This window comes from Coregonus lavaretus (genome assembly GCF_964263955.1).
Source record: "Coregonus lavaretus genome assembly, chromosome: 12".
In the NCBI taxonomy this organism is placed as follows: domain Eukaryota; kingdom Metazoa; phylum Chordata; class Actinopteri; order Salmoniformes; family Salmonidae; genus Coregonus; species Coregonus lavaretus.
Window position 1 is genome coordinate 45,923,188 of NC_139999.1, and position 18,875 is coordinate 45,942,062.

General features: G+C 44.7%; 1 protein-coding gene across 1 annotated transcript in view; it reads left to right on the plus strand.

Annotated features, from left to right (window-relative positions):
• The window catches only part of wnk2 (WNK lysine deficient protein kinase 2), a gene marked incomplete at both ends in the record, with an annotated part of 72,745 nt that extends 55,425 nt beyond the window's left edge, over positions 1-17,320 (plus strand). The window contains one exon of the mRNA XM_084173236.1: positions 16,976-17,320. Coding sequence (XP_084029362.1) covers positions 16,976-17,320 — 345 coding nt within the window. The remainder of the gene's footprint in view (positions 1-16,975) is intronic.
• Positions 17,321-18,875: the final 1,555 nt, after the last annotated feature.

Consider the following 18,875-nt stretch of genomic DNA (forward strand, 5'->3'; position numbering starts at 1 on the left):
TGGATGAATCCCGGAACATATTCCAGTATGTACTAACAAAACAGTCCTGTAGCGTAGCATCCGCATCATCTGACCACTTCCGTATTGAGCGATTCACTGGTACTTCCTGCTTTAGTTTTTGCTTGTAAGCAGGAATCAGGAGGATAGAATTATGGTTGGATTTGCCAAATGGAGGGCGAGGGAGAGCTTTGTATGTGTCTCTGTGTGTGGAGTAAAGGTGGTCTAGAGTTTTATTTCCCTCTGGTTGCATGTGACATGCTGGTAGAAATGAGGTAAAACGGATTTAAGTTTGCCTGCATTAAAGTCCCCGGCCACTAGGAGCGACGCTTCTGGATGAGCATTTTCTTGTTTGCTTATGGCCTTATACAGCTTGTTGAGTGCAGTCTTAATGCCAGCATCGGTTTGTGGTGGTAAATAGACGGCTACGAAAAATATCGATGAAAACTCTCTTCGTAGATAGTGTGGTCTACAGCTTATCTTGAGGTACTCTACCTCAGGCGAGCAATACCTCGAGACTTCCTTAATATTAGACATCACGCACCAGCTGTTAAAGACAAATAGACACACACCACCACCCCTCGTCTTACCAGACGTAGCTGTTCTGTCCTGCCGATGCACGGAAAACCCAGCCAACTGTATATTATCCGTGTCGTCGTTCAGCCACAACTCGGTGAAACATAAGATATTACAGTTTTTAATGTCCCGTTGGTAGGATAGTCTCGAATGGAGATCATCCAGTTTATTCTCCAGTGTTTGCACGTTGGCCAATAGAATGGATGGTAGAGGCGGGTTACCCACTCGCAGACGAATTCTCACAAGGTACCCCGATCTCCACCCCCCTGTATTTCCGTCTTTTCTTCACGCGAATGACAGGGATTTGGGCCTGGTCTCAGAGAAGCAGTATATCCTTCGCATCGGACTCATGTCGTGGAAATTCTTACACAGGGACACTCGAAGTCAATCTTAAATCAATCATTGTTTATTGTCAGCGCTGGAGAGGTTCCAACAAACTTAATGCACCATAGTGAACGTCTGTCAGAACCTCTAACGGGGCAGTCCCGTTAGTTCCCTTATATACTGACAAGTCATATTTGCATGATTTAGCTTATTCATCATTAATTAATCATTAACGTTTGCTTCATTCATGTGTTCTGACCAATACTGGGTCATACATGTGACCAATACCTCACAAGGCTTCTTCTCTCTAAGCTGAGACCTTGAAACTGAGATATCCCTTTCTCTAAACAAGGTTCTGGGCATAATGCCAAATTGCAGACACTGATAGTGAGGATTCGTTCAATCAGTCACTTGCATGAACACAGAAATTGGTTTATAGAAAAGTACAAACATAGAACATAGAAATTGGTAAATAGAAAAGCACCAACATAAACATTTCCATCACACTCTTTAAAGAAAAAATCTTTGTCCAGTTCGAGGTGAGTAATCGCTGTTCTGATATCCAGAAGCTATTTTCGGTCATAAGAGATGGTAGCAGCAACATTATGTACAAAATAAGTTAGAAACAATGCGAAAAAACACACAAAATAGCACAGTTGGTTAGGAGCCTGTAAAACGGCAGCCTTCCCCTCCGGCGCCATTCTCTCTATTAGATACAATCGTTTTTACTATTAGATACAATAGTGAAAACAGATAAACAGTTCTATAACTGAGCATTAAGAATCAACAAAGTGCCTGCCCTACCACACAATGCTGAGTGATACGTCTTATTTATTATTATAAACTGGGTGGTTCGAGCCCTGAATTCTGATTGGCTGGCAGCGGTGGTGTATCAGACTGTTTATGGTAACCAGTTTATAATAGCAATAAGGCACCTCAGGGGTTTGTGGTATATGGCCCATATACCACATCCCCTTGGGCCTTATTGCTTAATTATAGTCCAGGGCTAAGCTGCCATTTTTTACCAGGACTACATAAATTGAAATTTAGAAGCACACAAATAAGTATAGGAGCACAATAAAATTATTTTGGTGTTTTAATGATAGTCAAGCACAATGTACCCCCAAATATTTGAGTCATTAGGGGTGTGTTCGTAAATTCACTCTGGAGTGCCATAGTGCGCTCTGGCAATTCATAAATTCAGAGCTTTGTCAGATTGTCCATTAGTAAATTCAGTGCGTTTCACAGGGCCGGTCCTTGCCGTTCTGCCGACATAGGCGTGACAAAAAAATGCCGCACCCCGCAAAACTAGAATAGTCCCAGTAAGCAAAATGACGTTGAAAAACCCCCCCTAAAAGACGTATTTTCCAGACGTTGAAGTTAGGTTCAATTTAGGTTCTGAATGAAAGGTGAAAAGAAACTTGATGTACTGTAGTACAAGTCTGTCAGGAGCTCTCCCGGGGCAGTCCCGTTAGATCTCATATATACTGGTTACAGACACGTTAAATAGGCATAGTTCATAGGGTTGGTTCCGGCATGTGTCTGGCACCGTCTCCTATCTTAACTTAAATCAAATCAAATCAAATCAAATGTTTTTGGCCACATGAGCCAAATACAACAGGTGCAGACATTACAGTGAAATGCTTACTTACATCCCTGAACCAACAGTGCATTTATTTTTAATAAAAAAGTAAAATAAAACAACAACAAAAAAGTGTTGAGAAAAAAGAGAAGAAGTAAAATAAAATAACAGTAGGGAGGCTATATATACAGGGGGGTACCGGTGCAGAGTCAATGTGCGGGGGCACCGGCTAGTTGAGGTAGTTGAAGTAATATGTACATGTGGGTAGAGTTAAAGTGACTATGCATAAATAATTAACAGAGTAGCAGCAGCGTAAAAAGATGGGGTGGGAGTTGGGGTGGGGGGGCAGTGCAAATAGTCCTGGTAGCCATGATTAGCTGTTCAGGGGTCTTATGGCTTGTTGAAGCTGTTGAGAAGTCTTTTGGACCTAGACATGGCACTCCGGTACCGCTTGCCATGCGGTAGCAGAGAGAACACTCTATGACTAGGGTGGCTGGAGTCTTTGACAATTTTGAGGGCCTTCCTCTGACACCATATTGGTATAGAGGTCCTGGATGGCAGGAAGCTTGGCCCCAGTGATGTACTGGGCCGTACGTACTACTCTCTGTAGTGCTTTGCGGTCGGAGGCCAAGCAGTTGCCATACCAGGTGGTGATGCAACCAGTCAGGATGCTCTCGATGGTGCAGCTGTATACTTTTTTGAGGATCTGAGGACCCATGCCAAATCTTTTCAGTCTCCTGAAGGGGAATAGGCTTTGTCGTGCCCTCTTCACGACTGTCTTGGTGTGTTTGGACCATGATAGTTCGTTGGTGATGTGGACACCAAGGAACTTGAAGCTCTCAACCTGTTCCACCACAGCCCCGTCGATGAGAATGGGGGCGTGCTCAGACCTCTTTTTTTTCCTGTAGTCCACAATCATCTCCTTTGTCTTGGTCACGTTGAGGGAGAGGTTGTTATCCTGGCACCACATGGCCAGGTCTCTGACCTCCTCCCTATAGGCTGTCTCATCGTTGTCGGTGATTAGGCCTACCACTGTTGTGTCGTCTGCAAACTTAATGATGGTGTTGGAGTCGTGCTTGGCCATGCAGTCATGGGTGAACAGGGAGTACAGGAGGGGACTGAGCACGCACCCCTGAGGGGGCCCCCGTGTTGAGGATCAATGTGGCAGATGTGTTGTTACCTACCCTTACCACCTGGGGGCGGCCCGTCAGGAAGTCCAGGATCCAGTTGCAGAGGGAGGTGTTTAGTCCCAGGATCCGTAGCTTAGTGATGAGCTTTGAGGGCACTACGGTGTTAAACGCTGAGCTGTAGTCAATGAATAGCATTCTCACGTAGGTGTTCCTCTTGTCCAGGTGGGAAAGGGCAGTGTGGAGTGCAATAGAGATTGCATCATCTGTGGATCTGTTGGGGCGGTATGCAAATTGGAGTGGGTCTAGGGTTTCTGGGATAATGGTGTTGATGTGAGCCATGACCAGCCTTTCAAAGCACTTCATGGCTACAGACGTCAGTGCTACGGGTCAATTAGGCAGGTTATCTTAGTGTCCTTGGGCACGGGGACTATGGTGGTCTGCTTGAAACATGTTGGTATTACAGACTCAGTCAGGGACATGTTGAAAATGTCAGTGAAGACACTTGCCAGTTGGTCAGCACATGCTCGGAGTACCCGTCCTGGTAATCCGTCTGGCCCTGCGGCCTTGTGAATGTTGACCTGCCTAAAAGTCTTACTCACATCGGCTACGGAGAGCGTGATCACATAGTAATCCGGAACAGCTGGTGCTCTCATGCATGCTTCAGTGTTGCTTGCCTCGAAGCGAGCATAGAAGTGGTTTAGCTCGTCTGGAAGTCTTGTGTCACTGTGCAGCTCGCGGCTGTGCTTCCCTTTGTAGTCTGCAATAGTTTTCAAGCCCTGCCACATCTGACGAGCGTCAGAGCCGGTGTAGTACGATTCAATCTTAGTCCTGTATTGACTCTTTGCCTGTTTGATGGTTCGTCGGAGGGCATAGCGGGATTTCTTATAAGCGTCCGGGTTAGAGTCCCGTTCTTTGAAAGCGGCAGCTCTACCCTTTAGCTCAGTGCGGATGTTTCCTGTAATCCATGGCTTCTGGTTGGGGTATGTACGTACGGTTACTGTGGGGACGAAATCATTGATGCACTTATTGATGAAGCCAGTGACTGATGTGGTGTATTCCTCAATGCTATCTGAAGAATCCCGGAACATGTTCCAGTCTGTGCTAGCAAAACAGTCCTGTAGCTTAGCATCTGCGTCATCTGACCACTTTTTTATTAACCGAGTCACTGGTGCTTCCTGCTTTAGTTTTTGCTTATAAGCAGGAATCAGGAGGATAGAGTTATGGTCAGATTTGCCAAATGGAGGGCGAGGGAGAGCTTTGTATGCGTCTCTGTGTGTGGAGTAAAGGTGGTCTAGAGTTTTTTTTCCTATGGTTGCACATTTAACATGCTGGTAGAAATTAGGTAGAACGGATTTAAGTTTCCCTGCATTAAAGTCCCCGGCCACTAGGAGCGCTGCCTCTGGATGAGCGTTTTCCTGTTCGCTAATGGCCTTATACAGCTCATTCAGTGCAATCTTAATGCCAGCATTGGTTTGTGGTGGTAAATAGACAGCTATGAAAAATAATGATGAAAACTCTCTTGGTAAATAGTGTGGTCTACAGCTTATCATAACATACTCTACCTCAGGCGATCAAAACCTTGAGACTTCCTTAGTATTTGATTTTGTGCACCAGCTGTTGTTTACAAATATACACAGACCGCCACCCCTTGTCTTACCGGAGTCAGCCATTCTATCCTGCCGATTTGTAGCGTATAGCCCGCTAGCTGTATGTTGTCCATGTCGTCGTTCAGCCACGACTCGGTGAAACATAAGATATTACAGTTTTTAATGTCCCGTTGGTAGGATAACCGTAATCTTAGGTCATCCAATTTATTCTCAAATGATTGAAGATTGACTAATAGGATTGATGGGAGAGGCAGTTTACTCGCTCGCCGTCGGAGCCTTATAAGGCACCCCGACCTACGTCCACGATATCTCTGTCTCTTTCTCATGCGAATGACGAGGATTTGGGCCTTGTCGGGTGTCTGTAGGATATCCTTCGCGGCCACCTCGTTGAAGAAAAAATCTTCGTCCAATACGAGGTGAGTAATCGCTGTCCTGATATCCAGAAGCTCTTTTTGGTTATAAGAGACGATGGCAGAAACATTATGTGCAAAATAAATTACAAATAACGCGGAAAAACACACATAATAGTACAATTGGTTAGAGGGCTGTAAAATGGCAGCCATCTTCTCCGGCGCCATTCTAAATAAACATATTCTGGGCGTTCTGCCAGATGGTCTTAAGGAGGGGGTCATGTTTATCTTTACCAAGCACAGGCAGGAACCAAGGATTATTTATGAAACTAAAACAAGATTAACATTTTCAAGATACAATTTTCCATCACAGGCATCTTTTCCGGACATTAAAAAAATACGTATTTTCCAGACGTTGAAATCAGGTTCATTTTCAGTTCTGAATGAAAGTTCAAAATACTTATTTTCTGGATGTTGAAAATACGTATTTTACAGACGTTGAAAATATGTTTTATCCAGATGTTGAAAACAGACTAATTTTAGATTCTTGTAACATATACACAGAGAGTCAGGAAACAGGTGCAGAAGGTGAGTTGAATAATAATAATCATCATGAAGATAATACAAAACAGGAGAAGCGTACTAAATGTAACCAAAACCAATTTAGCCTGATGACTTAGGCTTAGTGAAGGCTATATGAAGGTAGAGTAATAAGGGTGGTGATGAAGTCCAGGTGTGCTAAACAATGGGGAGCAGGTGTGCGCAATGATGGTTGCCAGGTGTGCGCAATGTGGGTTGCCAGGACTGGGGGTTAGTAGACTGGCGATGTCGAGTGGGGGAGCAGGGGTAGATGTGACAGTACCCCCCGCATAGGCGGGGCTTCCCACAATGTCCAGGGGAGGCGGAGGGGTGTCGTGGGGGACGGCATCAGTCCAGGTGACCAGGAACCACCGGCCTGAGGAGGGAAACATGAAAAGAGTGTGAGATCCAGTAGTTAGTGGGGAGCTGTAATCTATATGTCACCTCGTTGACCCTCCGGAGGACCTTGAAGGGCCTCACAAACTGGGGGCTCAGCTTCTGGCAGGGCATGTGGAGCGGGAGGTTCCTGGTGGAGAGCCAGACGCGATCACCAGGATGAACACGGGGGCCTCAATGCAGTGGTCGTCCACCTGATCCTTATGACGGTAGATGGCGCGCTGGAGCCTTACGTGGGCGGAGTTCCACACCTCCTCTGCGTGCCGGAACCACTCGTCCACTGCAGTCTGGCTCGGAGTCCACGGAGCCAGGGCCGGCTGAAATCCCAGGACGCACTGGAAGGGAGTCAACCCGGTGGAGGAGTGACGAAGTGAGTTCTGGGTGTATTCCGCCCAGGGAAAGAACCGGGCCAACTCCCCCTGCCGGTCCTGGCAGGGCTCCTTAGGAACCTCCCCAGCTCCTGGTTGGTCCTCTCCACCTGCCCATTAGACTGAGGCTGATACCCGGATGTGAGGCTGACTGTGACCACCAATTTCTCCATGAAGGCTCTCCATACCCGTGATGTGAATTGGGGGCCACGGTCGGAGACTATGTCCTCCAGAAGGCAATAGTGCCGGAAGACCTGCTGGAACAGTGCCTCCGGGACCTGGAGAGCGGTTGGGAGACCAGGGATTAAACGGCAGGATTGAGGGAATATGTCCACAACAACCATAACAGGGGTGAAACCATCAGACGGAGGGAGATCCGTAACGAAATCAATGGACAGATGGGACCAAGGACGCTGAGGCACAGCCGTGATGGGGGAGGAGTTTCCCTGCTGGAGCGTGCCGGGAAGATTTGGTTTGGACACATAACGAGCATGAATTGACAAAGCGGGCGACATCCTGTGCCAAGGTGTCCCACCAGTACTTTGCAGAGATGGATCAAATAGTGTGGGTGATACCTGGGTATCCAGTGGCGAGGGATGTGTGCGCCCAGGTCAACAGCCGATCCTCCGTAGGGACGTAGATGCGCTCAGGAGGACAGGGAGTAGGCACGGGTTCCCTCTCCAGAGCCTGGCGGATGTCCATATCTACGTCCCAAAACACAGGACCAATGATATGCGAGGACGGAATGATGGGCTAAAGGGCACTCACAGGACTCTCAACCGACGTGGAACCACAAGGTAAGGGAAAGCAGGTCTTCCGACATCCGGGTGCCCAGGCGGTGATTTTCATCCTCGACCAGGATATGGTGGGGTATGACGTTGGAGCCACAGGAGGCCGAGGATGACTTTGTGTACAGGAGCAGTGATGATGAGGAAGGGAAGGCTTTCTTGGTGCATGGGTCCCACGGTGAGGGTGAGTGGTGCTGTGATGTGCATGATAGTACCGGATCCCAATGGTTGTTTATCCATGGCTTGGATTGGAAAAGGAGAGGAGAGCGGGTACACAGTGATGTTCAGGGAGGAGATAAGGGTTTGATCGATAAAATTCCCCGCGGCACCAGAGTCCACTAGAGCGGTAGAGACAACACCTGAGGGACAGCCAGCCAGTGAAATAGAAACCAGGTAGGGTATGGCGGAAAACGATGATGAAGGAATACTCACTTCTGGCCACCCTGGCTGGAGTTGGAATAGTCGCTCACCTCCCTCTCTGCCCATGGTAGATGGTCGAAGACCGCCCTGAACAGAGCCATGAAACCCTCGTAGGAACCCAGCTCTTCCTCTCCTCTCTCCCAGACGGCCGTAGCCCATTCCAACGCCCGCCCAGTCAGAAGGGAAATGACCGTGGCAACCTTGGACCTCTCGGTGGTGGGGGCTCCCGTCTGATGAGAGAAATAGAGGGAGCACTGGGGTAGGAAGCCACGGCATTTGGATAGAATCCTGTCATACTTGTCCGGGAGGGACAGATGGGCATCGCTGACCTGGGCGGACTGCTGGGTAGGCTGGGGGATTGGCTCGCTGGGACGACTCGTGGCAGAAGGCCCTCCGCTAGTTGGAGGTGAATCCTCTCGGGTGGTGTCGAGAAGGTAGGGCCTCATCCATAGCCGCACCCAGTTGTGCCAGTTGATCGTGGTGTTGGCGGATTAGGTGTCCTTGTTCGTCAACCATCTGAGAGATGTCCTTATCTTCTACTGCTTCCGTTTTTGAAGAGGCAGTATTCTGTAACTACTGCCTCTTCAAGGGCTATATGAAGGGAAAGTAATTAGGGTGGTGATGAAGTCCAGGTGTGCTAAACAATGGGGAGCAGGTGGGAACAATGATGGTTGCCAGGTGTGCGCAATGTGGGTTGCCAGGACCGGTGGTTAGTAGACCGGCGACGTCGAGCGCCGGAGTGGGAGTAGACATGACAGTTCTGAATGAAAGTTGAAAATAAGTAATTTATAGATGTCTGTGTTTGGGCCAATTCAAGGCTGGTCCTGACCTGACAAAATCGGAATCAAACATAGACGTCTATGCTTGGTTCAGATTTAGTCCGGACCAGAAAGCAATGTCCGTGGATGTGGAAATCAAGGCCGGTCCGGAACTGCACCAAAAAAAGACGTCCAAAAGGTGTCGGCGTCGGTCCGTGCTTACTGAAGTGGAGCCTACATTGTTGCTTGAAATTGAATGTTATGAATGCCCATTTATGTGGTAAGCCTACCATTTGTAAAACACCAAAAAACTACGTCCGGACAGGACCAAAAAAATATGTCCAAAAGACGTCAGCTTGTGCTTACTGGGGTGTAGCCTACTATGTCAGGCCCAATTTAATTTTATGAATGCCCATCCGTGTGGTAGGCCCACCGTTTGTAAAACAGGCCATTGCATTGGCTTTGTTAGTCCTGTTTCCTGTGACTAATCAATTTGACTATTTAAGCTCTGAATATCAGCTACCCAACTTTATCAGGAGTTATCGCGAGCCTATTTGCAATGTGTTTACACAGCGGGAAATGCAGAAGTATCTTCTTTTTCACTATGATCAGCTTGTCAAAAATTGACGGGTACAAACTTGAAACCACATATCATGAAAATGGGGTGACACTCCTGGACAACAGTTGTGATTGTCCATTCCATATTGTCCATGTTACTTTGACCTGTCCTGTTTTTTAGGGTATGTTGTTTGTTAACATAACGTTTTTATTTGATTGAGCGCCATTCAGTTAAGGCTATTTGATCGGAGAAACCTGCATGATTTAAAGTGTCTGTCTCATTACATTGTCATACATTTTATTTCCAGCCTGAAGGCTACAGAAAAGGCAATATCCTATATCTGCTACATGATTTATGTTTGATTATTTTTGACGGAACGTTGGTGGAGCGCTGCAGAGATGCATCTCTCCAACAGCACCCTGGAGAGGCGTGCTGGGAATGGACAAGCAAAATATTTTGCGCCCCTGCCTTTGAAAAAGTGGGCACAGCTTATCAAAGGGCAGGCATCATTGCTCACCTAAAAAGCCCATATGCCACTGGTTGAGAATTATGTGAGGTGTTATGTGTTGTTGTTGGAGGTGCGTCTTGGTCAGTTTAGCTCAGAAAATGCCGCCTTCTGCAATCTGCCGCCATAGGCTCAATCCTGCCTAATGAGCGGGCCGGCCATGGCGTTTCGCTCTCTGAGCGTTCAGAGCGCACACTGTAAGCTCTGGCTGAGGAGTAGGGTTGATCCGAGCGTTCTGACCTCACAACCGCAGTCAAGCACCCAAGCTAACTGGCTAAAGTTGACTAGCTTGCTAGCTACTTCCAGACACACATAAGAGAACACCTAACTCTGATCATTTTACTCACCCTAGCAAAGCTGGTTAGGCTGTTTTCATGTTATCTAGAGCGTTGGTGACTAACTGTGCTGCTGGCAACAATATAATAACTTTTTTTGCCTACGTTTACTAAACAGCGGTCATATTCAACGGGTGTTGCGCGTTCGTAAATTAATCAGTTATTCTGCACTCTTGCACACTCAGGCGAGAGTGCTCTAAAAATCGGAGTAGATAGCTAGAGTGAATTTACGAACGCACCCTAAGTGAGACAAAACATTTTTATCTGCCCCTTTAAGGGGCGGGCCGTTACCATCATAATAGGCACTCGGTGTCTGTCACAGATGAGAATCTCTGCATAGTCCCAGTCAGTGTTGACGTTTTTGTGGTTTTGTAGTCAAATTGGGCTACTTTGAAAACTATGTTGCGGGTGAAAATGTATTCGTGGCGGGTTTTGGGGCCACTTCTAAATTGCACCGTGGCCACCATGCCATTCTCTTTAAAAAAATATATATATATTTCACTGTTACCTGCTGCTGCTGACTATCAGGCAGTGAGCAGGCTGTTACTGAGTGAGTGAGTGAGTGAAGGTGTGAGTGAATGAATGGTGGGGAGGGGCGGGGGGGGTGTGTGTGCGTTGAGAGCAGAGGCAGCTGAGCCACGGAAACAGAGCAGCACGCGCGCACTTCGTGACAGCTGGTTACCAGTTGTAGGTAGGCTATTTAGATTGGTCATTATGGAGACACCCTTTTTCCATAAATCATATTAACGCGCAAGAACTGATATAACATCAACAAAGTATTGGTAAACGACTTTAGGTGCACTAGGTGGTTTAAAGTAAACTGAAATTCTAATGTCGACTCTTCTTATTGATAACCGTATCAAGCGATGGGTTTTACTCATGCTCAGTTCTAGGGTCTGGAGCGCTGCGCAAGTGGAAATTTGAAAAGAAAGTTATGGAACTCCCTCGCATGCTTCTGTTATGGGAGTAAGTCCACAATGAAATGATATTAAATGTGGAGAATGATATGGTACATTTGCTTCTGTTGGCCTTCAAGTTAGCTATTAATTTCTATGCCATTGTAGGCTACTGTAGCCTACCATTTGATACAATAAATATGTTGAAATGACAAAATCAAAGGAGTCATTGCAAATACATTTGTCCCACGTGTGTAGCCTACCTGGAGCTGGCAAACTGATTTAATAAATAGCCTATAACTCAGTTTGTTGTTGTAGCCTTGTGTTATTATGCAATTATTAATGGCCATGTTTAGTTAATTCAATTAAAAGTTATTCATTGGGATCAGGGGCGCAACTTTGGTTTTAGACGTGGGGGGGACATAATATATTTATATATACACTACCATTCAAAAGTTTGAGGTCACTTAGAAATGTCCTTGTTTTCGAAAGAAAAGCATTTTTTTTTTGTCCATTAAAATAACATCAAATTGATCAGAAATACAGTGTAGACATTGTTAATGTTGTAAATGGCTATTGTAGCTGGAAACGGCTGATTTTTAATGGAATATCTACATAGGCGTACAGAGGCCCATTATCAGCAACCATCAGTCCTGTGTTCCAATGGCACGTTGTGTTCGCTAATCAAAGTTTATCATTTTAAAAGGCTAAGTGATAATTACAAAACCCTTTTGCAATTATGTTAGCACAGCTGAAAACTGTTGTGCTGATTAAAGAAGCAATTAAACTGGCCTTCTTGAGACTAGTTGAATACAACATTAACAATGTCTACACTGTATTTCTGATCAATTTGATGTTATTTTAATGGACAAAAAAATGCTTTTCTTTCGAAAACAAGGACATTTCTAAGTGACCCCAAACTTTTGAACGGTAGTGTAAATATATTTTAAAATATTTTTTTATCCAATCGGATAAACACTCCAAACAGCCTACCCGACCACTCGGAGGCGTCCGCATGGTACTAAAGCACACCGTTGCCTCGTTTTGTATCACATTCCAATTATAAAACTGGGGGGAGGACAAAAATGCAATATCAGAATGTGTTTGGGGGGGGGGGGGGGGTTAGGCACGTCCCCAGTGAAAGTTGCGCCCCTGATTGTGATCATGGTCACAGCTCTATCACAAATGTAACATTCTCCACATTTAATGTCAGTTTCATTGTGGACTTTTCCCTGAAATGAGATGTTGGCCTATCAGGAGCTATAGGCTACCTGCATCTAGCTCAGCAAACCATGGCAAAGTTGAATTGCAATTATAAACACAGATTTTAGTCAGTAGCCTATGCCTGTTGAAATAACAAGTCAATCTCGCAAATAGGGCATTTATAACGGTTTGTAGTCTTAACATCTGGCACATAATAACGGCACAATTGCCCGAAAATAGCCTAACATTCATCCAAGTTTCTTGCACAGAGATTTCGAGATCCTCTGTCCAACTTTCATCACTCAAACTCTCCTGTCAGATTTATCTCTAGTTATACACATGTGAAAACAAGATTTATTTACAATTATAAACTGGGTGGTTTGAGCCCTGAATTCTGATTGGTTGAAAGCCATGTACCACGGGAATGACCAAAAACAATTTTTTACTGTTCTAATTACGTTGGTAACCAGTTTATAATAGCAATAAGGCACCTCAGGGGTTTGTGGTATATGGCCAACATACCATGGCTAAGTGCTATGTCCTAAGAACAGCCCTTAGCCGTGGAATATTGGCCATATACCACACCTCATCTGGCTTTATTGCGTAATCATAGCAGTCAAAACAAGTTGAATGGACATCCTTTGATGGAAAAGGATCTGGAGAGTTTAATAAGGGCAATTTATATTTTAGCTAGACCTGGCAACCGTGGTCCCAGTTGGATAGAACATCCTTGACCTGCTCGCCTTTTGGAAAACAACATGTGGTTACCGAGGTTACCCCATTGGTTCACAACAGAAACTTGACCTTTTTCAAAAACAATTTTCTTGTTGTCTGCATGTTTTAGTCAATTACAAAACTACATTTAAGAAAAGTACAACATGTCTAAAGATTACTTTTCAACATTTCCCTCTCTCCCACACCGAATAGCCTGATGCCACAGGGCTCTTCTTGCAGGCTCTATTTCCCTGTATGTAGGAGCATTGCGAACCGACCTGTAGGTCGGGATTTCTGACCTGGTTACATGTACATTGAACAACACAGCAGCTTTTCTGCATGTTTTGTTATTTCTGTATAACAAAAAATTGACTACGAAGTTGGCTCTTTCACAATGGAAGTCAATTGGAAATAATGTTTGTTTTCCCCAATTTGTGGGTGTGGTCGAGAACAATTCCTTGTTATTGTGGGAATATTGACTCAGACTATTTTTTTGTATACATATTTTTGAAGGGGGTTGATCAGCTTTAATATTGCAGATAAATGGTGGCTTCTATCAATGTAATTGTCTGCATAATTTCCAATCTCCCATATACAGTGGGGGAAAAAAGTATTTAGTCAGCCACCAATTGTGCAAGTTCTCCCACTTAAAAAGATGAGAGAGGCCTGTAATTTTCATCATAGGTACACGTCAACTATGACAGACAAATTGAGAAAAAAAATCCAGAAAATCACATTGTAGGATTTTTTATGAATTTATTTGCAAATTATGGTGGAAAATAAGTATTTGGTCACCTACAAACAAGCAAGATTTCTGGCTCTCACAGACCTGTAACTTCTTCTTTAAGAGGCTCCTCTGTCCTCCACTCGTTACCTATATTCATGGCACCTGTTTGAACTCAGTATAAAAGACACCTGTCCACAACCTCAAACAGTCACACTCCAAACTCCACTATGGCCAAGACCAAAGAGCTGTCAAAGGACACCAGAAACAAAATTGTAGACCTGCACCAGCCTGGGAAGACTGAATCTGCAATAGGTAAGCAGCTTGGTTTGAAGAAATCAACTGTGGGAGCAATTATTAAGAAATGGAAGACATACAAGACCACTGATAATCTCCCTCGATCTGGGGCTCCACGCAAGATCTCACCCCGTGGGGTCAAAATGATCACAAGAACGGTGAGCAAAAATCCCAGAACCACACGGGGGGACCTAGTGAATGACCTGCAGAGAGCTGGGACCAAAGTAACAAAGCCTACCATCAGTAACACACTACGCCGCCAGGGACTCAAATCCTGCAGTGCCAGACGTGTCCCCCTGCTTAAGCCAGTACATGTCCAGGCCCGTCTGAAGTTTGCTAGAGTGCATTTGGATGATCCAGAAGAGGATTGGGAGAATGTGATATGGTCAGATGAAACCAAAATATAACTTTTTGGTAAAAACTCAACTCGTCGTGTTTGGAGGACAAAGAATGCTGAGTTGCATCCAAAGAACACCATACCTACTGTGAAGCATGGGAGTGGAAACATCATGCTTTGGGGCTGTTTTTCTGCAAAGGGACCAGGACGACTGATCCGTGTAAAGGAAAGAATGAATGGGGCCATGTATCGTGAGATTTTGAGTGAAAACCTCCTTCCATCAGCAAGGGCATTGAAGATGAAACGTGGCTGGGTCTTTCAGCATGACAATGATCCCAAACACACCGCCCGGGCAACGAAGGAGTGGCTTCGTAAGAAGCATTTCAAGGTCCTGGAGTGGCCTAGCCAGTCTCCAGATCTCAACCCCATAGAAAATCTTTGGAGGGAGTTGAAAGTCCATGTTGCCCAGCGACAGCCCCAAAACATCACTGCTCTAGAGGAGATCTGCATGGAGGAATGGGCCAAAATACCAGCAACAGTATGTGAAAACCTTGTGAAGACTTACAGAAAACGTTTGACCTGTGTCATTGCCAACAAAGGGTATATAACAAAGTATTGAGAAACTTTTGTTATTGACCAAATACTTATTTTCCACCATAATTTGCAAATAATTTCATTAAAAATCCTACAATGTGATTTTCTGGAGAAAAAAAATCTCATTTTGTCTGTCATATTTGACGTGTACCTATGATGAAAATTACAGGCCTCTCTCATCTTTTTAAGTGGGAGAACTTGCACAATTGGTGGCTGACTAAATACTTTTTTTCCCCACTGTATATATTTTTTGTAAATATATTATTTTAAATATGTACATACAAAACAAAAAATCCTTCTTTATTATTTTCCCCTAACCCTATCACCCCTCCCGTAATTGGAGTAAACTAATGGACAACAATACTTAGGCTTCTACTTCCAGTCTATACATACTATATACCAGGGTTATCCAACCCTGTTCCTGGAGAGCAACCCTCCTGTATGTTTTCGCTCCAACCCCAGAACGCTGCAGCCCATCTGGTGTCCAACCTTCCCAAGTTCTCTCATGTCACCCCGCTCCTCCTCAGACTCCACTGGCTTCCAGTTGAGGCTCGCATCTACTACAAGACCATGGTGTTTGCCTACGGAGCTGTGAGGGGAACGGCACCTCCTTACCTTCAGGTTCTGATCAGACCCTACACCCAAACGAGGGCACTACGTTCATCCACCTCTGGCCTGCTAGCCCCCCTACCTCTACGGAAGCACAGTCCCGCTCAGCCCAGTCAAAGCTATTCACTGCTCTAGCACCCCAATGGTGGAACAAGCTCCCCCACGACGCCAGGACAGCAGAGTCACTGACCACCTTCCGGAGACACTTGAAACCCTACCTCTTTAAGGAATACCTTTAATAGTATAAAAGTAATCATTCTACCCCTCCCTCCCCCACCCCCCCATAAAAAAAAAGAAAAAGTGTTTGTCCCACGGCTATAATAAGTTGAATGCACCAATTTGTAAGTCGCTCTGGATAAGAGCATCTGCTAAATTATGTAAATGTAAATGTAAATGTGTTACTAACCTGATTAATCTTATCAACCTGCTAATTATTAGAATCAGGTGTGCTAGATTAGGGTTGGAGGAAAAATCCTACAGGACGGTACCTCTCCAGGAACAAGGTTGGGCAGTCCTGCTATTTACATTTTACGGACAGTATATTTTACAATACTTATCTTTTGTTTGTTTTTAGTCCCATCCTTCAGCTACCCTCAACCCCTCCCATCTGTCTCTGAAGACCATCCAGTTTAGGTTTCTAGCTGCCATATATTTTTCTGCTGTGCTGTGATGTTTCACAAAAGTTCTGAAACTTTCTATTCTCATAGTTTCTACAGATTGTAAATTAAAGAGACATTTTTTTGCTAAGAGTATTATTATATTTTGATCAATTGACTATGACTTTTCAAATCACCCAGTAGTGCTATTTGCAGAGTTAGCTCCATGTAAATGTTGTAATTTTTCTGCCATTCGGACTATCTTATTGCTAGCAGCAGACAGTTCCAGAAAACTCAAACCAATATTGAAAAACATAATAGCGTGTGAACAAAACACTGTAACTAGCCAAGAATACGAGGACAAAGTCACACTTTAGTAGCCTTTCGGGTCAATTTGACCAACTTCTACATTTCGACTTTTCATTGAAAGAAACTGTTCCCAAATGCTCTTTGTGACCACCCGCCAATGTGGCTCGTGAAATAGGCATTCTTACCCGCCAATGCCAAAATCTACCTGCATTTGGCAGCTGGCGTGTGTAAATTTCCCACCCAGAATAGAACCAATGGACTAGTCCCAAAAGTGCAAACCTCACCAGCTGGCACTCCAGACAGACTTAATCATATGTTTAATGAATTTTAAAGAAAACAAATACTATTTGTAGCCATGTCTGGAATAGTTAAGATGAAAGCCTGTCGTGACTGAAAGCTCACCTCTATATGTTTCTCCTCAGGTACCTGCCAGGACAGCCCCTGGCTTTGAGGGCCCCCAGCTCTCCCTGTCATGGCCGATGATTGACAGCCAGGCCCAGGGGTCAGGGATGAGGACCAGCTCCCCGGGACAGGCAGGGTTCCATCCTGGCTACATGGTGGCCCATCCAGGCCCAGACCTGTTTGGGGGGCTGCCACCTTCGCCCCTCTCACCCTTCTGTGTGAGCCAGTGGCCTGAGCTGCTGTCCTCCTTGGATTCAGGGGTGTTTGCTTTCCCTGTCGTGCCCCCAGCCTGGGGCACCCCCACCTCCGCCCCTGCCCCTGCTCCACCCTACGAGCCCCCCGACCCTAAAACCAGGACCCTCTAATCCTCTAACCCCTGTAGCATCATGTCTTCCAACTATGTTACCAAAAGATAAGTCATATGTAGTTAGAGTTGTGGTCTATTCTACGCACAGTATGTAAACTGTATATATTTAACCAGCATGTATGTATATAGTAAGCATTTGTATATATAGCCCATTTATGTTGTTATCAATGTGTGTGACATTATCAACCTCTATTTACAGTACATACCTCATATATATGTACATAAAGGACATATGTATATTTTATCACCTGTGTGAATGGGCTGTAGTGTATATAAGGTGTGTAATACATTCATTTTATCTGCATAATCCATTAATTTGTTTGTGCATATAAGCTTTCTGTGTATTTACATGATCTATTTCTATATTATATTATTCATTCCTACTGTAAGTCTTTGTACATAAACTGTTCATGTTTGTGTGTTTATCACCCATATGTGTGTATGTGTACCCCTGTGTGTTTGTGTGTGAGACAGGGTGTGTACAATATGTTATCCATATGTACAGTAGGTGCTGCAGGGCTCTGTCCTAACCCAGCAGAGAGCCATTCACCATCTTGCCATCACTGTGAAGCCTTGTCTACCTGGTTACCAGCCTGGTCTCCCTGGTTATGAGCCTTGTTACCCTGGTTACCAGCTGTGTCACCCTGGTTACCAGCCTGGTCACACTGCTGGTCTCCCTGGTTACCCTCTGTGTCACCCTGGTTACCAGGACCGTCTGCTTTATAACTCAGATATTTATGTTGTAATATACTTTTTTTTTTTTTTTTTTTTTTTTGTGTAATATACTTACTTCATTTTCATTGAAACTCTTACAACACTAGTGCTTGAAATAGTCCTAAGAAATGTGGAAGAGCTTGAACTTAATCTTCAGGAGAAATATCCTGCAAGAGTGCCTTGAACAGTAGTTTCAGTTAATTCTGGAGACAAGCATGAGGCCATTTGAGATAAATTAGGATACTGTGGTCATATTATGTATATGGTTTTGACTATAAAGGTACTCGATATATTTGTGTGATTCACATATGAATGTTATATTTAGGAAAAAAACAGGTTGGTTATATTCAGGTTGCCAATTTAGAATGTTGGGAGTCTGACCATGTCATTGGTTGTCTTGTGAATATTATAATAACAGATGGTACATTATCTAATTTAGTACTGTAAGATTCACACAGTGCACTGAAGCTATGTGTTGGTCTCTTTGTCCAGAGGCTTCAACAAAGCAGTAGCTACACGATTTTGCTCCACTAACCACAGCCTGCATGAACACACAATAAAGCTTGCACAGGATAGCAGTCGGAGCGTTAGACTTTAGGGCATTCTCTGGGTGATAGCTAGTGTTACTTGGCTGTCACAAACAGTGGATATTTCATACTGTACAGTATGAGTAGAACTAAAGGGTTTCTCAGTATGGACATTCCTACAGTATGCCTTATTGTAGGTTTGAATCATTCACTTGTGTGGTTTCAGCGTTAAGGGGTCATTCCACGAATAGTGCCTTTCATGTCCTTGTGACATTATGTGTGTGTGTACATCTTTATAAAACACTCAGTTTA